This window comes from Salarias fasciatus, chromosome 16 (genome assembly GCF_902148845.1).
Source record: "Salarias fasciatus chromosome 16, fSalaFa1.1, whole genome shotgun sequence".
Taxonomy (NCBI): Eukaryota; Metazoa; Chordata; class Actinopteri; order Blenniiformes; family Blenniidae; genus Salarias; species Salarias fasciatus.
Window position 1 is genome coordinate 23,285,616 of NC_043760.1, and position 21,275 is coordinate 23,306,890.

General features: G+C 43.6%; 2 protein-coding genes across 3 annotated transcripts; one reads left to right on the plus strand and one right to left on the minus strand.

The window, feature by feature from the left end:
- Nucleotides 1–1,615: 1,615 nt before the first annotated feature.
- itga6a (integrin, alpha 6a) lies at nt 1,616–17,492 on the plus strand. Of its 2 annotated transcripts, XM_030111858.1 has the most exons (26): nt 1,616–1,860; nt 8,424–8,548; nt 8,852–8,931; nt 9,027–9,288; nt 9,389–9,520; nt 9,930–10,143; nt 10,264–10,457; nt 10,544–10,638; nt 11,513–11,640; nt 11,715–11,804; nt 11,892–11,953; nt 12,031–12,200; nt 12,310–12,453; nt 12,546–12,664; nt 13,388–13,547; nt 13,798–13,884; nt 14,005–14,084; nt 14,210–14,287; nt 14,498–14,600; nt 14,690–14,860; nt 14,948–15,049; nt 15,235–15,342; nt 15,437–15,535; nt 15,620–15,745; nt 15,993–16,120; nt 16,753–16,890. In XM_030111858.1, exons 1-25 carry the CDS (start codon nt 1,679–1,681, stop codon nt 16,098–16,100), a joined length of 3,219 nt encoding a protein of 1,072 aa, XP_029967718.1. In that variant the 5' UTR covers nt 1,616–1,678; the 3' UTR covers nt 16,101–16,120; nt 16,753–16,890. The 2 variants fall into 2 exon arrangements, with proteins under 2 accessions (XP_029967718.1, XP_029967716.1); XM_030111856.1 differs by lacking the exon at nt 15,993–16,120 and having other exon boundaries at nt 16,753–17,492.
- A 273-nt stretch (nt 17,493–17,765) lies between these two features.
- On the minus strand, nt 17,766–20,109 carry nup62l (nucleoporin 62 like). Its single transcript, XM_030111859.1, has 2 exons — nt 18,248–20,109; nt 17,766–18,152 (listed from the first exon to the last, which is right to left on the minus strand). Exons 1-2 carry the CDS (start codon nt 19,826–19,828, stop codon nt 17,994–17,996), a joined length of 1,740 nt encoding a protein of 579 aa, XP_029967719.1. The 5' UTR covers nt 19,829–20,109; the 3' UTR covers nt 17,766–17,993.
- Between the last annotated feature and the right edge of the window lie 1,166 nt (nt 20,110–21,275).

Here is a 21,275-nt window from a genome sequence, read left to right on the forward strand (position 1 = left end):
ATTTTGAAAATCTAATATAAAAAATGACTGCATTTATTACATTTAAAGGGTTTTGTTTTGTTTTGTGATTTATTACCAGTGATGGGAGTAACTGTGATAAAATGAGAGGAATTACTAACGGCATTACTATTGCGTAAAGACTAACCTAACTAATTACTTTTTCCAGTGTTACAACACCGTTACTGACAATAATATGAGGCTCGGTTCTGTTACTTTAATTTACCACTTTCAGCTTGGTTTTTCCTCCACTGGAGTCCAGTTGAGGCCACAGAGCATGAAGTTTGTGTACAGAAAGAAGGAACCATTCAAGTTCCATTAGGGGCAGTCTAAATTCTATGATATGTCTTTTTTTTAAATCAAGTCACGCAATAGTTACTTTGTTTTGTAATTAGTTACTTTTAGAATATTGTAACTCAGTTACTTAGTCAGCTTTCGTTTTTGGAAGAAGTAACCAGCAACTGTAACCAATTACTTTTTTAAATTAACTTGCTAACCTATGTTGTATTTGGCGCTATTACAAAAAAGCTGAATTGAATTGAATGGAATTGGTAAATTGTGTTATACATATTACAATAATGATATAAATGAAACTGCATCATGTGAAATAACGATAATATTTACATTGAATGCTTGATAATAAAATTAAATATGATGCACATTATTGGGTTTTGTCAAAAAAAAACAATGTTGCTTTAAAACCGATACAATGTAGCTAACTCCACAGTCAGGAACGGTCTACATGATGTCATCATCTAATTTGCATAACAACTCATTTACATATCTAGGTCAAATTCGACCATGATGATGTCATTTAAACCAATACATTGTTGCCAACTCCTAAGTCAGGAAAGTTCTATTTGATGTCATCTTCTAATTTGCATAGCTGCTCATTTACATATCTAGGTCAAATGGACCTCCTTTATCGTCCTGACCAGTGATGGGAGTAATGGCGTTAAAATAAATGGCGCTAATAATGCTGTCACTTAAGTAAAGAACAATCTTACCAACTACTTTTCCTAGCGTTACAGTGCTGTCGCCGTTACTGACAATAATATGAGGCGAGAATCCATTACGATAATTCACCGCTTTGAACTTGTTTTTTCCTCCTGTGAGAGGGAGCATGAAGTTTGTGTACAGAAAGAAAAAAACGTATTGGTGCAAAGTGTGTCACGTGACATGACAGCTTATCATCATCATCATCATCATCATCATCATCATCATCATCATCATCATCATCATCATCATCATCACCACCATCAGCAGTAGGGAAATCTGGTCATTCAAATGCGGCTTTCAAATTGAAATACAGACATCTATTGTGTTTGTACATGTACATGTATCACTCTTTCTCAAATATGGATATGATATTTTTATGACATTATTGTCCATTTATCAATCACATTTCTAACTGTATTAAATTTATGGCAGGTATTACGTTATTGGAGCAAATGAATTGTGACTGCGCTGACTTGCTACACTATCCTCCACAGGACCTGGACATTCTGCCTCCCTCCGTCCTCTGCAGTGTCGGGGGCAGCCGTGGGGGGCGCTGTGGAGCAAGCCGCCGGGAGCTGCCCCGCTGTGCTGCACCGGCCGCAGCCTCCAGTCTCGTGCGGGCTTCAGAGGAGAGGAGCAGCGGGTCCGCGGCTCGTCACTGTGGGACTTGTTGGACGCCGCGATGCTGCTGCCGCCGGGAGGAAGACGCCGGGCTCTGCTCCTCCATGCCTGCCTGCTGCAGCCCGCCGTGCTGCTGGCCTTCAACCTGGACTCCGCTCAGGTCATCAGGAAGGACGGGGAGCCGGGGAGCCTGTTCGGCTTCTCTCTGGCCATGCACCGGCAGCTCAACCCCGATAAAGCCATGTGAGTGAGCGTCCAAGTTGTTTCTCTATCACGTGTTGACTTAAAAAGGTTTTTAAATTAAAAGTCAATTCCCTGTTGAGATTTATATATTTACTAATTCGACCGAACTTTAATTTGTGGTGACAAAATGTGAAATATTGTCAGCACATTGAGGTTTTTATGTGTGAGGCAGCTGAACTTTTTGACTTTCTGTCAGATCTTTTTCTGTCTGAAGTTAAACTTTTTACATCTAATTCACTGATTCTGCAAGACAATCAAACCTATTTCCCCCCACTGGCTGTGCAGCATTGAGGTTAAAGTTACCAGATCCTATAGGTCTCTGTCAGTGCGTCAATAAATGTCAATTGTCTCTCCCCCAGTGAGACTTTGAATAAGAAACGGGACGCGGCCAAAGCACAACGAGTGCATCAACAATGGTTATTACTGAAATGTAAATGAGTAAAGTCAAAGGGAGCAGGGAGAGTGATGGGCAGTGATGGCAGGAACAAACATCAGGACTGCAAATGTGTGCAGCTTGGTATTTTGAAACAAAAGTAATTTATTGACTGAAAAACTCCAAAATAAATCCTTGCTGATCACGGTTTTTACCATGAAAATTAACATGCGTGTCCTTTCTGTTGGGAGAATCCATAGAAGTTTGAGTGCAATTCTATATTTTTAAGAAGATATTAATTTTCATGAAGTATTTCACTCATGTGAAAAGAAATTATGATGCAAGGTTCCTGTCTAAACTTCCCAAAGAGGCCAGCAGTGTGTCAATCTGGAGCTTCTTGAGTGTAAATGAGTGAAGTTGGGATGAGGGAGTGGTGCATCAACGCCTGGAAGCAGGGTGAGGCAGCATGTGAGAGGTGGAGCACATAGCTGGCACCGATCCCTGCTGCAGCATGTTGGGAAACGGGGAGAAGGGGTGATCGGCCCTGATAACAAGACTCAGAGAAAAACTCTCAAAGACGACACAGATGAAGCGTGTGGAATTTTATCTTGATGCTGTTTTGACTGTTGTGCACAGGCATGCCTTGGTTCAGTGCACCTAGTGTCCACCGAATGTATGAAGCTCTTTAAAAATGTGCTTTTTTTCCCTAAACAAGGACTGCTTTGTCCAGAAAGAATCCTGCACTACTTGAAAAAAGGTAGTTTTACATTTGTCTGAGGAGACAAGTGTAAACAGAGTAGGGAAGTCACAGATCTGAAGTCATATTTGTCAGGTAAATACAGGCCTGAAATGTGACACTGTCGTGAGAGTTTGTTTTTCAGCCAGTAAAAGTAAGAGGGTGGTGCAGATTTACCTCCTTGACAGCCTGCTGCAGTGGGCTGACCCAGTTTGGGCCATTCTGCAACATCAAAAACCCCAAAAGACATGAAACCATCACTGCATGTGTCATCTACAACTTTGGAAACATCTTTCAGACTAATTCGTGATTTTTGCAATAAATGCTTTAAACGTATGAATAGAACAGCTGCACTTTTAAAAAAGTGTTTTGAGTCTTTTATATGATGTAATCTCATTTTTTTGTGTATAATTTCAGTCTTTTGTGGAAGCAACAATAATTGCTTCAACTAATGAATAATTTATTGATGAAGACTGAAAAAAACTTAGAAGTTTGTCATGTAATTTCTTGCTTTGTAGGCTCAAGAGGCCTAAAAGAGCTTAAAAGTTGTCTTTTCAAGCAAGCATAGTCATGCCAAACAATGTTGGTCTAATGTAAATCCCTGAAAGTTTTTGAATGTTGTTATTCAGTTATTTTGCTTGTTTTGAAACTGTAGTTTAACTTGTTCATTGTGTGACTTTGGATGTCCAATAAGGTGCCACCGCTGATACATTAAGTGTATTATTATTGATTATCATGTTAGACAGAATCTGTAAGATTATGAAATAATATCAAAGTTTTACTTTAAAAGTGACTGAATCTGAACAAAGCAGCTACTAGTTTTTTCATTTTTTCGTTTCACCCCTCTTCGTTTAATTTTATTTTATTAGAGCCAATGATCACAATCACCTCGAGGTCCTTTAAAAGATGAAAACCCAACTCAGTGGAAAGGAAAAGCTCTTTTACTCTAACAGTAAAAAAGCCTTTGCAGAACCAGGATCCGAGGAGGTGGTTTTCTGCTGTTAGGAGAAGAAAGAGAGAAAAGGATAGGAGAGAGACAGAGAGCAACAAGCAGCAAGCAAATGTCAAAACAAGGTAAGATAATCCACTAGCAGACTGGACGGGGGCAGGACGCTCAGATCACTCACTTCCGGAGACCCTGAGAGAGAGAGAGAGAGAGAGAGAGAGAGAGAGAGAGAGAGAGAGAGAGAGAGGGACAAATATCCATCCATCTATCCATTCATATCCATCTTCTGCTCCATTATTTGATTTAGGGTTGTGGGGTGTGGAGCCGTAAAAATCAGATACAACTTAGACAGCTCTCCAGTTCGTGACAGGACAAACAGAGAGACTAACAGTTTCACCAATTAACCTCAATGCATGTTTTTGAACTGTGAAAGGAGTAAGAGCTCAGGGACACGAGATAAATGAGAACATGCAAACTCCAGGGGCTAACAGCTACAGCACTGCGTGGTCCTTATCCTACCACAGTTTGATTTGATTCATTTCAATTCGACTTCATTTAATTATTCATGTTATAATTACAAGAAAGCCATTTCATGGCACATCAGTCATGTTCAGTCCCTGTTCTGTTTATTATTGTTAAAAGGCTCCTTCCACTTGGTTGTGATCTTCATCCTAAATCCTCATGTGACCCTGAGGCAATTAGCCAGACAAGTCAAGTGGAAACTCAGCAGAGTGTTCGGACAAAGGTATACTGAACATCTCCGCTTCAGTTAAAGCTGGAAAGCACACTGAACTCATGAAGGCACAGTGAGCAATGTGTGTGTCACACTCTCTGCATCTGTCGCTCTTGCTCTCGTGTGAACATGTGTTTGATGATGATCGCTGGCAGCTGCAAACTCCACTGGATACCACATCTTGGATTAATACCATTACTGTACATCATACGTGACGAGAGCGGCTCTGACATTTGGAGGATTCATTTCGAAATGCTGAAAAAAACCCTCAAATCTTCTCCACCCCTATTGTGCTAAAAGTATTGTTTTATTTATAATTCATAAAAGCCAGTCCACACATGTCGGCCATCTAATGGATTCCTTAAAAGCACCACTTTCTCTCAGTGTTGATGTTATCACGCCTTCCTCCCGTGTTGGTTTCTGCTGAGTGGAAGATATGAGATCCACATCGGACTCAACACTCTGTGGTGTCCTGCAACGAGGCAACTGGACACCCCCTTCCATGAATACTGTGTTAAGTTACTGAGATGGATTTAAAGTCCTCTGAATGAAACTAGAGAAAAAAAGCAATTTGACTGGACATGCACGGCCATCTGTGCACATGTAACCTGATAGATGATGAATCAGTGAATCATGAGTTCAGATAAACTACCCACGTGTTTGTTGAGCTTGAAGAAAGTTTGACATGGTTATAAAAAAAAAAGAAAAAATGTTTGATAATACTTTCATCACTTGCAGCTCTCCACTTGATTTTGATATAAACTTGCAATGAATATTCATGGTTTCTGTTCAGCCAATGGGCGATTAGCACCAATCAGTGTGCGGTGTGTGAGCTGAAAGGGTGAGGACAGCTGCAGCGGTTCCTGTGGGTTCTCGCTTTGAGTGCACAGCTGCAGAAGCTCTGGAGCACATCTGTTAACGGGGACCAGTGAGCTCACTGTGTAAACCCACACCGGCCACCATGCATTCCCATCAACGCTGCGGGGAAAGACAGGCTGCATGATGGGACGCGGTTTCATTCTGTTTCACGCTCATACGCAACACTGTGAACACTGACATGACGCTGATTCATGAGCGCTGAAATACACTGGGACTAATAGTTTATCTGGTGTTGTTAACATTGATTGAGCAGTTACTTTTTTAATAACGGAGTTCTGCAAATGAGATGCATCGAGCCGCTTACAGAAACCTGCACATTGCTTTGTTTGTGCTTCTCTCACTGGAAGCACTGTGTGTCTTTCTGATGACTCATTTAGTCATTTCCCTAAGATTCTGCTACAGTTGCATCAGTTAGAAGAAGATGATCTGGATGTGAAAGTTTCTTTAAAAAAAAAAAAAAAAAAGGGTTTACTCATCCAGCAACATAACCGTTGAAATAAGAAACAAATGTCAAATCATGTCTTATTTAAGGCTGCTAATGCATGACAGATATCGAGGCAAAAATCAGATATTTTATTCTTCTTTTACTGTCTGACATGTTCCATGTGTTTGAGAGGCTTTTTCATTCAACAGGGGTTCAGAGAAATACTAATAGAACTGCTCTTCTCTTGATTCAGCACTTTAAAAAAAAACTCTGTTCAACACATATTAGTGGCTCAACTTTCCTACAGAGCTATTTCAGGTACAGAGAATCACTATCGCCAACTATACATGGTTCGTCTTTGTATATTTCACATACGGCTCGTATTCCACAGCCTGGATGATGATGTACATTCAGAATCAGGAATTTAACCATCTCAAAAGAAGCTGCAGATCTCTGACAGTAAACTGTTGCCCTGGCACTCTGCAGTAGGTAAATTATGCAGGGCAATGAACCACTTCTTCCTTTTTGAAACTTGCTCAATAAAGTAGTTGTTCTGCCAACCTTTAACCTCCAAAGCTCACCCTCTCACAAAGCATCGCGGAGCATCAGCAATCCATGAAGAGCTGCTGTGTTTCACGAGTGACTCATGTCAGCAGCCAGTGAAATGACCCCATTAAACTCTTCAGACTCACGACATCCTCTTTTTTTTGGCATTAATTTGAAGACGAGTGCATACCATATACATAGAAATCCCACTTGAAAGCATGAAATAAACACTTTGTAGCACATTTATGAAATTATTATAGTATTAAATTAAAATGTAAAGAAACTGCAGAAACTATCAAAATGCTTTCAGTGAAGAAAATCACTTTATACCAACACTTTTTATCATATCATTGCTGTAAGGCAAAAAAACTTGTGATGTTGTCACTGAGTCATCCAGCAGCAGCTCACGTGATAACAAAGGTTTTGCAACTTACTTCTTGTTGCTTAGAGATATGGCAAATGTTGATAGCTTTTATGCATGTGTAACCTTTTACATGCTGCCAGAGTAGGGAGGAAATTACAAATCACGTGGCTTGAAACGAGACCACAGAAGCTACACCTAACCACCAACTGTGCAGACTCTGTACATTTTAAGTTCTGTCTCTGTCCATTGGGCTGCAGGGTTGGGTCATTTTGGAGACTTTTTTGTCTTTTCTTTAAATTAAATGTGAATTGCTGTTTTCCAGATTGGTTTTCAGTAGGTTACCGGCATGCTCATCACGCAGCTAAAGATTCAGACGTGATTTTGAAAGACTCTTCTTGCTTTGTAAACTCGTATTGCATGATTGGGAAACGGTATTTAAGATATAACGGTATGTCAGGAGTTCTGTTGCGAGTCGATCTGGTGGTTATTTCAGGTTAAAATACAATAAACCTTTAAGTTTGTGCTGCCCTTGTCTTGGTGAATGAGCACCAAAGGAATTGTTTTGATTAAGTTATTAAACACGTGCTCAGAGGGTGTTCTTGATGTAGTTTTCTGATTCTGATTAGCGTTTCAAATCCCGCTTTTGACAAACGACTATAATCAGCCACATTACCGATTGCGAGTGGCCCGCCAGACTTTCAGTGAAGGAATGTCTTCAAAGCAGGCAGAGGAAATCCTCTCCACCCGTTTATACTATAAGCTCTGACTCTGTATTTGGCTTCTGCAGCCCACCTATTGATCTGTGAGCCTCTTCATGTGTTAAACTCTCCCGAGGAGGTCAGAGGTAAGAGTGACGAGCAAACTATAAAGCCTCCGCTCAAACAAAGCCCAGTCAGATGCAAATAGGAGCAGAATCTTCCCAGTTTGCTTTATTTTCACACAACAGATACAAAACTTCATAATGAGGGACAGGTTGCTCATGGAAGTTTAAGCTTTCCTGTTGTATCTTAAAAAGCTGCTGCATCTGTTTCTGTTTTCTCCATTTTCATCTTCGGAGTTTGTCATTTAACCTTTGCTCGTTCGAGAAACGAGCATCGAGACAGGAAATGCTGTACGAGAGCGTGAGGTGTAATACGCAACAAAGGTGGCGGCAGGAAATGAATCAGGGATGTTGTGATTATATGTGTCTAAAGTCAGGGGCCGCCAGGATGCCCCCATTGTTCTTAGTTTTTGTGGATAGTCGTGCAGATGCGACGTAATTCAGATATTTTTTTTTCTCTCATTTTAACAATCAGTAGGGAAAAGAAGAAAAAGGAATCACTTCCTCTGCCAGCAGTGGGCATCACACCGGTGCTGCACCAGACATTTTCAGTCCGCCATCCCCGTCACGGCAGATGTTTTCACATCTGTGTGCTAAATTCAACAGGCTACCGCTCTGGAGCGTGTTGAAAAGTATTCAAACAGAGGTGATAAATAATGAACAGAAACAGAGGGAAAGCTAATTCCTTAAGTTTTCACTCACATTTGTTTTTTTTTTTTTTTTTGTGTGTTTTTTTGCACAGGGTGTTGATCGGCGCCCCGAGAGCCAGAGCTCTGGGAAGACAGAAGGCCAGCGTGACGGGGGGGCTTTACAAATGTGAAATGACACAGTCCAACCACTGTGAGCGCATCGACTTCGATAATGAAGGTGAGACGTTGGTCTAGTTTTAGTGAATCTGTCTTGTAATCTTTCTATTTATTGATCTGTTGTCGCATAATTTAATTAATTTGTCCTTTATTTTCTATCCGATTCTTCCGTTGCTCACTGTATTTTTTCAGCAATAACTTGATTGATATTTATATTGTTCTGATATTCTATTGTTGTGCCATCAGTTTAGGGCTCCATCTGTCATTTCGTGTATGGTTTATTATTCTATCATTCCATCTGTTCTATCGATCTGTCGATATATATCTATCCTCATGTGACTGTCGTGTTGCTCGCCTTCCACAGAGGACCTGCGTATTGAGAATAAGGAAAATCAGTGGATGGGGGTGACTGTGCAGAGCCAGGGGCCTGGAGGAAAGATAGTGGTGAGTGTTTGAGACGTTGTTCCCACTTTCCTCTCCTCACACTCCCAGTTGTTTAAAGATAAGAGCTAAACTGCAGCTGTGTGGCTTTATTTCAGACGTGTGCCCACCGCTACCAGAGGCGTTTGTTCGTCAACACCCCCCAGGAGTCTCATGATATCACGGGCCGCTGCTACGTCCTGAGTCAGGATCTGACCATCGACTCGTCCTCTGACGAGGACGGAGGCAACTGGAACTTCTGCGAGGGCAGAGCCAGAGGCCACGAGATGTTCGGCTCATGCCAGCAGGGTCTGGCCGCCACTTTCACCAAGGACTACCATTATGTGGTGTTTGGAGCACCGGGAGCTTACAACTGGAAAGGTCTGCACTGACTCATATAGAAATCCTGTTGTATTTACTTAATCTCCACATGCAATGTAAAATAGTACAAAATTTCACTGACAGCATCACTCCTCTGCAGGGGTCGTGCGGGTGGAGCAGAAGAACAACACTCTGCTGGAGATGGGGATTTATGACGACGGCCCGTATGAAGTCGGTGACGAGCACCTTTTGAATCCCGAGCTCGTGCCGGTGCCTGCAAACAGCTACCTCGGTGAGTCTGTCTGCGTTCAGACAGCTTTGTGTCTGGATCAGGATGAGATGTAAAACACCCCAGCTGTTCATCACAGAGCAAACAGAGAGAGAGAGAGAGAGAGAGAGACAGTAACAAACACCAGTGGGCAGCACAGAGCGGCAAACGGAGTCCACATGCAAGTCTCTGAATAGAGAGAGCATTCAGAAAAACAAACAGAAGAAAAAAAGATGGAAGATATGGATTTATTGAGTGTGCAGGTGTGAGGTTGTGTTGCACCAGCGTCTCCTACTGGCCAGTCGGCGCACCTGCAGAATCACATGCTTGAACTTGTGCACCTGTTCAAGCAGACGTCCATCCATCCATCCATCTCAAAATCAGACTAAAACTATTGACTGTCGCAAAATGCATTTTCTCCGTCTCTCCTCAGGATTCTCCCTGGATTCGGGACACCACCTCACCCGCAGTCGCAGCCTGACGGTGGTGGCCGGAGCTCCCAGAGCCAATCACAGCGGCGCCGTGGTGCTGCTGAAGAAGGAGAGCGACGCCTCCGCCAGGCTGCTGGTGGAGCACATTCTGCACGGGCCTGGACTAGGCTCCGCCTTTGGATACGACCTGGCTGTCGTTGACCTGAATGGTGATGGGTAGGGACCATTTCTCATTTTTTAAGTATATACAAACACTATTTTAATCTCTTTGATGCGTTATGGGACTGTTATTTCAGTTTGATAATGAGCGTGATAGATTTTTCGGTGTGCGTGAAGATGGCAGGACATCATTGTCGGGGCTCCTCAGTTCTACATGAAGGATGGAGACGTTGGAGGAGCCGTTTTTGTTTACATCAACAAAGCAGGAAGGTGGGAAAGAGTCACTCCTCTCCGTCTGAATGGGACCAAAGACTCAATGTTCGGCCTGGCTGTGGAGAGCACTGGAGATATCAACCAAGACTCATATGAAGGTAAATCCAACAGTGATTTTTTTTTAATGGGTTTTCTTTATGAGTTGACATCTTTTTTAACAGTTATTTTTTTTTGCATTCCTCAGATTTTGCCGTCGGAGCCCCACACGATGACGACGGGACTGGAAAAGTTTACATTTATCACGGATCCGAGCAGGGAATTAAAACCAGTCCAGCTCAGGTTGGTTGAGTGTGACCCTGCTAAAGCTTTATTCAGTCACTCTGAGGTAACAGTGAATCACATGACCAGTGCACGAGAGGCATGAGAGCAGAATAGTTGAGAGCTGTTTTGTTTCACAGTCCGTGTTTCAGATTACCGGGAGCTGATAAAGGTTTGAAGCCAAAGTCAAACTTTCTCACACTGTAATGTCTTCTCTGCAGCCGCAACAAAAAGATTTAGCAACATCACCGTGAGAAAATCATTCTGTTTTGAAAAAAGTGCTGTTGCAATGTGAGAAAGTCGAAAAATGCCTTGACACAGATGCTGAGGTTCACCGGCTGCCAGTGGTTTATCTGTAAAACTAATGAAAATACATGAAAATCAAGTACAAATATAGATTTTTTTTTTAATGAAAATTGTAAAACAATGTTTTTATGCACATAAAAACCCACCAACATGATGAGATTAAAAGAGGAGTCTATCACAAACCCACTTTAAAAAATACAAATTTTACCTTGATTTGCTGCTATGAGTTGTGACTAACGCCAGGGCCAATGAAAGGTTTCTGGAAATGTTCACACAGGTGGAAACTCTAATCTTTCTGTACTGTAATTTAGTTCCAACAGTAAAACTTCCATATGTTTTAGTTTTGTTACTTGTTCATTTAAATGTTTAGTTTTTAATGATGACTTTTGCTTAGAAATAATAAAAATAAAAAATACACCTTCCGAGATATTTCAATCTTTCATATAATTTACTTTTTTATTCTCTTTGTTTTTATTATCTGCTCTGGTACATCTGATCAGAGATAAGATAAAATATACATCCCCTGACATGATATTTTTACCTTTGGATTGTGCTTCTGTGTGAAGTTAATTTTCTGTCTTTGATGCAGATTCTTTCTGGAAGAGAGCACAGCAGTCGCCTCTTCGGCTATTCCCTGGCAGGGAACATGGATCTGGACGGTAACTGGTATCCAGACCTGGCTGTCGGCTCGCTCTCAGACACAGCCTTCATATACAGGTAGATGCAGTGGAATAACATTTAAACCCTTCTCATATTTACCGCGGTTTCATTCCACAACCTTTTCCTTTCAGGGCAAGGCCGATCATTAGCATCAGGAGAGACGTCAAAATATCTCCCCAGGAAATCGACCTTACAATTAAAACCTGTGGTGACAGCATCTGGTGGGTGTTCTGGTATTATTAGTTTTACTTCGACCTCACAGTCTCAACTTTGTTTGTTAAGAAAAACTATTCTCTGTCTGTCCGTAGTTTAACTGCGGACCTGTGCTTCTCCTACAAGGCGAACCCAGCGTCTTACAGCCCCAAAATAAGTACGTTCATCGATTTTCCACATATGGAAATGTCGATTATGTTTCTTCTGACGTGTGGTTTCACCTCAACGCCGCAGCGCTCGGTTATTCCGTCGAGGCGGATGGAGATCGCAGGAAACAGGGGCTGACCTCCAGGGTGATGTTTCTCAACAAAACCCGCACCGAGTCCGACTACCAGCTCAACGGCACCGTGGACCTCCGCGGCCAGAACCAGGAATCCTGCGTCAAGATCAAAGGCAGACTGAGGGTAAATCATATAATCTGACACATGAATCCGTCTGCTGTGCTTTTCACTGAAGGTGAAAATCTGTCTAAAATAAAGCCATTGTTTAGTAATGCTCAGTCTGTTTGCACAGGACAACATTAAGGACAAGATGCGCAGCGTTCCCATCGAGGTGTCCGTAGAAATCCTCGGTGCCAGACGCCAGAAGAACAGAAACGGCCTCCCTCAGCTCATGCCCATCCTAAGCTCCACTCAGTCCAGCAAACACGTCACGCAGGTGAAACAGAGGCCGTATTTCAGTCGCCACGAGAGCTGGTTTGGTGATGACAGCAAGCAAAGTGCTTTTGTTCCTGTTTGTTGTTGTTGCAGGTCAACTTTGTCAAAGAAGGATGTGGGAGAGATCATATCTGCCGGAGTAATCTGAAGATGAAATACAGTTTGTACTACAAACCCAACAACCTGGACGAGTACTTCCCGTTAAATAAAAGGTTTGAAATTGTTGAAAAAAATTAGTATCATTTGAAGAGAAGAGAAAAAAAATGATTCAAAGTCTCATAGTGTGGGAGAAATATTAGCGTTTCTACTACACTTTCTGTTTGAGTTCATATCTTTATTTGGATTTATATACACAGTGGACTGAATGCAGGCTGACTGCGGCAAATATGAAGCAAAAGACAGATGATAGAAATGAGTAGAAAATACTTGATGAATGCCAGAGGTGATTTCTTGAAATGAGCTCAGACACGCTGTGAATGTGATGTATTTCCACAGCACATAATGTAATTATTACTGATCAAGACAGTCGAAAATAGAGTACATGAACATCCAAATCAGACATTTCTGCCACTATTTCTTAAAAATATATAGATACATGATATGCAGCTTTAACTTGTACATATAGTTTTCTTTTAAATATTAAAAAAGCTGTGGTTTATGTTGCATTTATGAAGAAATTTATGAGAAATAAGTCCGTCAGGAAGACAGTCTAAGACAGAAGACAGAACTGAAGCAGAATCAGTCAGGCATTTACAGAACGTGTCAGTGAAAGTTACAGCGAGCCACAGAGAGGCTGGAGACCCACATGACTCCTCACCGTCTACTGTTCTTCATCGTCACTCTTCATTTACTGAACTGTAACAGTTCGTAACTTTTGATTTCGCTTTAAAAACAACATCAGTCTGACGTTCTCTGGTGTGATTGTTTCTCTGCAGCAAGAACAACTTGCCCGAGTTTCATATGAATTACGAGAGGAAGGACTTGGCGGTGCGGGTGACCGTGAGCAACATGAACGGCGACGACGCTTACGAGACAAAGCTGGTGGGAAGCTTCCCCGACACCCTGCCATACTCTGGAGTCCGCTCGCGTCTGACAGTAAGGCTCCCGTGTGTTTGATTCGATATTTCAATGTGAACAGGAAAGTGTGGTTTGGTAGAAGATGTTTTTTCCTATAAATGTGATGAAGTCTTCACAACCATAGTCTAAAGTCAGTGGAATTAAATGAAATATTAAAGTATTAAGTGGTGTTTGAGCCTCTAATAATCATCGCATTTGTTATTCTGAAATAAATTCAAAAAAAGCATGAACATTTCTTCCTTAATGTTTTAAAACGTCTTCCTCCCAGAAGGAAAAGCAAATCCTGTGTGATGCCGATCCGTTGGGCACTCAGGCAGAGTGTGATCTTGGAAATCCTTTTAAGAGAGACTCGGAGGTACACACTTGTCACATTTACATGCTAATGTGTTACTTAGGCACTGAGCTATTGTATTTCAAATCCAGGAGCTCTTTTTTCATTCTTTTTTTTTTTTTTTTTTTCTTCTTCTCTTTTAAGACCACCTTCTACATCATCCTGAGCACGGCAGGTTTGAGCCTGGAGACCACTGAGCTGGAGATTGACCTGCAGCTCCAAACGTGAGAGCCGCTGCAGCCGATAATCACCTCGGCTTTGTGCTGCGTTCTGTATCATTTTGATTTCATGATCACATACGGATTGCACCGTGCTACGCTACTGAGACCCCGCTTTTTTTTTTTTTTAGGACCAGCGTGCAAGAAAATATCCCACCTGTGAAAATCAAGGCCGAGGTGATCACGGAGCTGCCTTTGTCCGTCAGCGGGTAAGATCGCCTGTTTTAAAGCTGCTGTTTGAGAGAATGTAGCGATTCAGGACCACCAGCAAGCAAACTGAAGGTTTTGAAGCAGTCTCTGGAAAAAAAAAAAAAAAGGATGCCTCTAGATGTTGGTACATTTATATCCAGAGTTTTAGAAAATGTCAAATCTCGATTTAATCACCAAACTTTGCTGAGATTTCTCTTGGTGCTCTGCAGTGAGGCCAGTCCCAGTCAGCTTTCTTTTGGAGGCGTGGTGCGAGGAGAGAGCGCCATGAAATCAGAAGAGGAGGTCGGAAGTTCCATCAGATATACGTTCACTGTAAGTCCGTCCGCCTAACCTTTTTTTTTTTCCCATGCCAAGTCATTGTTGTCGTTCTGTGAGCTGCAGAGATTTGTTTTCTCCTTCAGATAAACAACTTGTGGAAGTCTTTGATCCCTTCAGTCAAAGCCTCGCTCCACATCCACTGGCCCAAACTGAACAAAGACGGGAAGTGGCTCCTGTACCTGATGGAGGCTTCCAGCTCCGAGGGCAGCGTCTGCTCTCCGGAGTCTGAGATCAATCCTCTCAAACTCATCCAGGTTCGGACTTTGAAGCTCTTCAATAAGTATGATCGACCATCAAATAAACCTTTCAACCATTTTAACGAAAAGGAAATGTGCTTCCAGAAATCCAGCCTGTCCCGGGCAAAACGAGAAACTCCGAGAAAAGACAGAAAAGCTGAAAGGAAAATGTCTCCTCTGTCTGACAAGAGCAAAGTGAAAGTTTTGGTGAGTCTGTTTTATTGATGATTTCATATTATTTGATAGAGCAATATGTGACTGTGCACACTTTTATAGAGCTGCGACATCAATATTAATGCAAACACACATCAATCTTCACATCATTTATACAGGAATTGTCTTCATATTAACACACACTTTTCATATTTATGCATGCTTCCTGTGCTCCCCAGTCCTGTGAGAAGGAGCTGAGGTGTGTGGTGTTCAGATGCCCTCTGCTGGGACTCGACGGTACTACCATTAAACTGAAGTCCCGGCTGTGGAACTCGACCTTCATTGAGGTGAGAGTCAGGCTTTTAATTTCACACACGTGTCTCTCCAGGGTGTCATTACAGCACTGAATGAGCTGAACATCTCTTTTTTTCTTTATTCCAGGATTATGCCTCTGTTTCAACCTCGCTGCTGGTCGTGAAGGCCTCCATCGTGCTTCACACGCAGGCTGAAAACATAATCCTGAAGACTCCTGACACCACTGTAAGCGGTTCAGCGGCCGCACGAGACGACGGTTCACGCTCCGCCTTGCTCCTGGCTCAGCTGTTTTCCTCTCGAACGCCGCAGGTGACGGTGTCGGTGTCCCCGGACAGCGAGGTGGCGCAGTACGGAGGCGTTCCCTGGTGGATCATACTGGTGGCGGTCCTCGCAGGGATCCTCATTTTGGCCCTGCTGGTGTTTCTGCTGTGGAAGGTGAGGAAAAAGCAGGCCGACTCTTCTCATATCAACCAAATATGACCAAAGAGCAGGTAAGTTTGTGTGCTTTAAATAATGTAGCGGTCAGAATAAGACGTCACACTTCACACTTGGTTTGGTTTGTACAGAAGCAAATGACTTTCAGTTTTTTGTGGAGGTGACATTTGATTTCTGCTGTCTTAAAGGAACAAATCATGACTGACTCAGTGTGCCTCTCTAACACACCCCCACCCCTCCTCCTCAGTGTGGTTTCTTCAAGAGAGCAACTAAAGACCAATACGATGCAGCGTATCACAAGGCTGAGATCCATGTTCAGCCCTCTGACAAAGACAAAGTCTCTGCTGAGGCCTGATTGGTAGTCTCTGAACGGGGGTACGGTCAGCATGGAGTGTGATCACTGCAGCGACTAATACACTCGCCGTGCAGCTGGGCCCGCTCGCGTAACGCTGGAAACTTCACACACATACTGTCAACAGCTTTTAACAGAGAGAAGGAATTTAAAATAAATAAACTATATTAGACTCCTTCCTCTGAGGCGATGTACACCAATCAGCCATAATATTATAACCACTGAGAGTAATCTGATGATCTGCTGTGTGCGTCCACAGCAAACTGGGATGCACTGTGGATTCTGACACGAGCATCAATGAGACTGCTTAGACGTCAGTTTGCCCTCACACCCATTAAAAGTACAAAAATATCTTCTCTTCACCTGTCAGTAGTTGTAATCTTATGGCTGACCGCTGTATCCTCAGTTAGGCTTTTGTGCAACGTGCCGCTTTTCTCTCCATCAGGCTTAATATCCGTCGTCTGCAGAATGCCTTCTTCTTATTATAACTTGTTTTATGCTTTGCAGGCGCTTTTCCCACTCAGCTGTCTGAAAACCGCAAAGCATGTTTCACCCTCCTGCATTATTTCTCCCCTTCGTTGTGCATTGAAGCTGCAGACCTGTACTCGTACCATTCCTCGTTGTTTCATTTTTTTTTTTACTCTCCTCCTCCCAGTGTGGATTCTTCCAGCGCTCCAAGCAGGACGACAGCGTCCCACGTTACCACGCGGTGCGGATAAGGAAGGAAGCCCCCGAGTATCAGGACGGGAAAGTCAAACTGGACCCGTTTGAGAGGAAGCAGTGGATGACGACATGGATCGACAATGAAAGTTACTCCTGAGTGTTTCCTGCCGATGATGCTTCTCTCCGTTTCTGACAGGCCACAAAATGAACTGTGATGTTTGTTTGTTTTTTTTAAATATTGGTGAACAGGTGTTTTTTCCAGGGATTAGTTGGGTTTAATCCCACATTTTTTTGTACACTGTAAAATCAATATTTTTGTAATTGTTGTATATATTTACACTGTGTATTTATTTTTTTTTGATAAAAAAAAAAGGGGGGGGGAATGAATCATGCCACCAAAGTTTTTACCACTCATGTCTGGTGCAGCATTACTGATGTTAGCGTTGTACTGTCCAACTTCAAACCTCCAGTCTATGCAAGGAAGGTACACTGTAACATGAATGTAAATCAGTACACAGTTCTCATTTACTTTTAATACTTTCCACTGAAACGCTTCTTTTCCATTTTGACACGATGTTTAGGTACATTATAAATGACCACAGCTAACTCCTGTTTGTCCTGTTCAGTTCTCACCTCAAGGTAGGAATCACTGCTTTAGATCATCACTGGTATAAATAACTCCGCTTCGCCACCTCGACATGAGGGACGCAAAGGGAAGAGTGAAAAAAAAAATCACAGACACCTTTTATACGATGCTGAATTTAACTGTGGAATTGTCTATAATAAAGACTTAAACATTGATTCTTGGTGTTGATTTGTTTTACTCTACAGTGCTAGTTGTGAAAATGCAGCACTTGTTTTCTACCTTTGGAACAAAACTGAATAAATATAAAGCTTCCATCAAAAAATGTATTTTTGTTTGCATGTTTTGGACTGAAGGAGAAAATATGAAAACTGCAGAGGAAGATAAGACCAAACCTACACACAGTGTAATAACATTCATGTAGTAAGACTGAGTGTGTGTACTGAGGTCTACATGTGGCTGCCTCCTTCTACTATTCATTCACCAACGACACTTATTGCAAAGATTCATTTAATTATACTATTTGAAACAAACGTAAGAAGAAAAAAAAACAAAGGAGCAATTTGTCTGTTGAGTACAAATCCGAAGGATTTCATTTCTGCAAACTAATTACAAAAATGTCCACGTTAGCAAGCACTGTTAACAGCAGTTCAATCAAACGTCAGACGAAAGGTCTTCTCCTGCTCCTTCCTCTGGTTGTCGCACAGCTTGGACACCTCCTCCACTCTCCTCTGCAGGAGAACCGAGTTCTGATCGATCCATTGGAGCGAGTCCATGTGAGCGTTGAGGATTTTACAGATCTGCTGAAGCTGAAAGAGAAAGGAAAAAAGTTTGTTTATTTTTAAACAAGCAAGTCTTGTGCAAAGGTTTCACAACAGCAGTCGTGTCTTCGGTCATGACGTACTGGGTCACTGGTGTCTGCTGGCCCACTGGATGTGTTCAGGTGCTCGATGATCTCCTTCAGGTCCTGGGACATCCTCTTCAGCTGTGCGTCCACGTTCTCGGCGAGTTTGTACGTCCTCTCGCGTTCCTCATCGGCGTTCTGCATGTAGATGGTTCCACTCTGCTCTTTGACAGACTCCTCCAGCGGGCAGAGCAGGTCCTCCAGCTCCTTCTGCTGGGACAGGATGAAGTCCAGCTCCTGGTTGAGCCTCCTCTGGTCCAGCTTTACCTTCTCCATCTCTTTGTGCAGGGAAGTGATCTTCTCTCCATTCTCCACCAGCATCCTGTCCCAGGCGTTCACCTGAGTCGCTTGCTGCAAGAAATGTCGCTCTTGGTCCTCCAGCTCGAGACTCCACTTGTTCATGAGACCCTCCAGCTGGGCGTAGGTCATCACGGGAGGGGCTGCAGTGGTGGTGGTGATTGTTGTGGCCGTAGCAGCCGCTGTGGTGCCTGTGCTGGTCAGAGGTTTGAGTCCCAGAGCGAAGCCTGTAGCAGCAGGAGTAGCGGCAGCAGCAGCAGCAGGTGCAGCAGCTGTTGCTGTTGTGACTGCAGAGATCAGGCCGGAGGGGGTGGTGGTGGTGGCGGCTGTAGCTGCCCCGAGGGGTTTAAGCATGAAAGCCAACCCTCCAGTTGTGGCTGCCGTGGCGACTGTAGCTGCAGTGCTTGCTGCTGAAGCTGGAGCAGCACCCAGAGTGAAGCCAGTGGTCAGGGCGGCTGCAGGTGCAGCAGCTGAAGTGATGGGTGTTGAGAAAAGAGTGGGGCCTGCAGCTGGGGCTGCTGCTGCAGGAGGAGCTGGGGTGGATGCGGGCTTGATGCCAAAGGCAAACCCTCCAGCTGCGGCTGGGGCTGCTGCTGCCGTCGCTGGGGTTGCCGTGGTGGAAGCTGGTTGAGCGAGGCTTGAAGGAGTACTGGTGCCGAAGGAGAAGCCTCCACCTCCACCTCCGCCTCCTCCTGCGGCGGGGGCGGGTGCAGCAGCTGTGGACACCTGCACTTTATTGGCTCCAAAGCTGAACCCTCCAAACGACAGGCCCCCCGGGGCCGTGGTGGCTGCTGGCGCGGCCGTCGCCGCAGGTTGGGGCTGAGTCTGAGGGGCCGTCCCAAAGCTGAAGCCCCCTCCCGAAGGGGCAGCAGCAGTAGCAGCAGCAGCGGGGGCGACGGGCTGTGCGGTCAACCCGCCGCCCAGCGTGAACCCTGACCCCGCGGCCGGGGCCGCCGCAGAGCCGAGAGACAGCCCTGCCGGTGCCGCTGTGGTTTGGGGAGTCGCGCCCAGGCCAAAGCTGGAGGTGGGTGTTCCAAAGGAGAAGCCCCCTCCTCCCGCAGTGCTCTTAGCCGCGTTGCCGAAGCTGAAGGAGTTGGTGGCGGGGGCCGCGGCGGAGGCGGCGGGCTGAGCCGGGGTGCCGAAGGTGAAGCCCCCTCCAGGGGCCGCGGCCGCGGCGCCCGTCAGCCCGAAACCAGTGGCCGGAGCCGGAGCCGAAGCTGCGGGCTTCTGAGTTCCGAAGGTGAAGCCCGAGGAGGGCTGACCGAAGCTGAATCCGCCGCTCATTTTCCTGACCGAAACAAAAACAAACTGGACTGAAACTCACAAAATGGTCCCTTCGCTTCCTCGGTGGACGTTTTTTTGGCGCGTGACAAACACGAGCGGTCCTGACTGAAGTTAATGGAGACTCGCCGAATCCCCGCCGGTGAGCTCCCCCTGGGTAACGGCCAAATGAGTCAGGAACGGGTTAGTAGTTACTTTAACGACAAAAACTAACGCCGTTTATACGAAACGTGGTCAATCGCCTGCGTAGGCATCTCAGCGGGCTCCTAACGGAAATGACGTCAGAGATCAGCCCGGAACGACATCTGTCCTGCAGGAGGACAAGTCCCGCCTCTTTCATAAGATCGACACAGACTGTGTCCAATCACATTCACAGGCCAGACTGCAAAAAAATAGAAAGGACGTCATAAGAAAATGTATGTGAAATATAGTTTCTTTGTTGTACTCTAAGAAAAAGTTAATTTTCAAAGTGAGTATCACTTGAAAAAACGATGAATTCTTACCTTCCTGTAGCAGAGACTTTATGGACACAAGAGAGACTTGATTCATCCTGACAGGAACATTTTTCAGTCATGGAGTTTGACCCACATTCTACAAAGAAGCATTCTAAGTGTTGAGTTCATTTAAAAAATATCAACGAGCTAAGAGATAATCAAATTGTAGCATATTTTTAAGCAAAGTAGCAAAGAATAAATCACACTGATACTGAGACAAAATAAAATAAAAGTATTACTGAGTTGAAAAAGAATGTCATGTGTTGGATATATTATAAATCCTGTTTTCATATTACTCAGTTACAGTTTTTCTCAGTTGCTTTGGTGCATTTCTCACATCTCTATTAACATTTGCACAAGTTAGTTCAATCTTCACAACATTCAGTCATTTGTCATAGTATGAGTTTTTCATTCCTTCCTACAAATGCTTTTGGACATTCATCAGTTGCTTTTATACAAGTCTCTGCTGTTTCATAACATTATCATATGCTTATATAGTGCCAGTCAAAATGAATTTTACTTGTGAATGCTGGATATTCATTATCTATAAAACTAACAGTTCTCATTTCATTGCATTTTTGATGTTGCATTGGAACGCACTTCTAGAATAAACTGTGATAATGAAAACATGACAAATCCTTTTGACTATCTTGTTAATAAATAATGGCGTCAGGAATTTTCATCTTGACAACAGTGACGCTTTCATCATCATGAAAGCTTGCTTTTGAGGAATGGAGTATTAATTTTGAGCAAGTGAAACGCAGGTTATTAACTAGGTTTTGAGCTCTATTTTTATTGTTTCAAGAAAGGCATTAAATGCTGAACAAATGTTTGAAAAAAAAGGTTGTGTGAGAAATGCACCAAAGAAAAACTGACAAAAACAGTCATATCCTAAACTCATTAGTATTCCAGCCTTTTACCACAAGAGGGAGCTCGCGTACCACACAGTGCTTCAT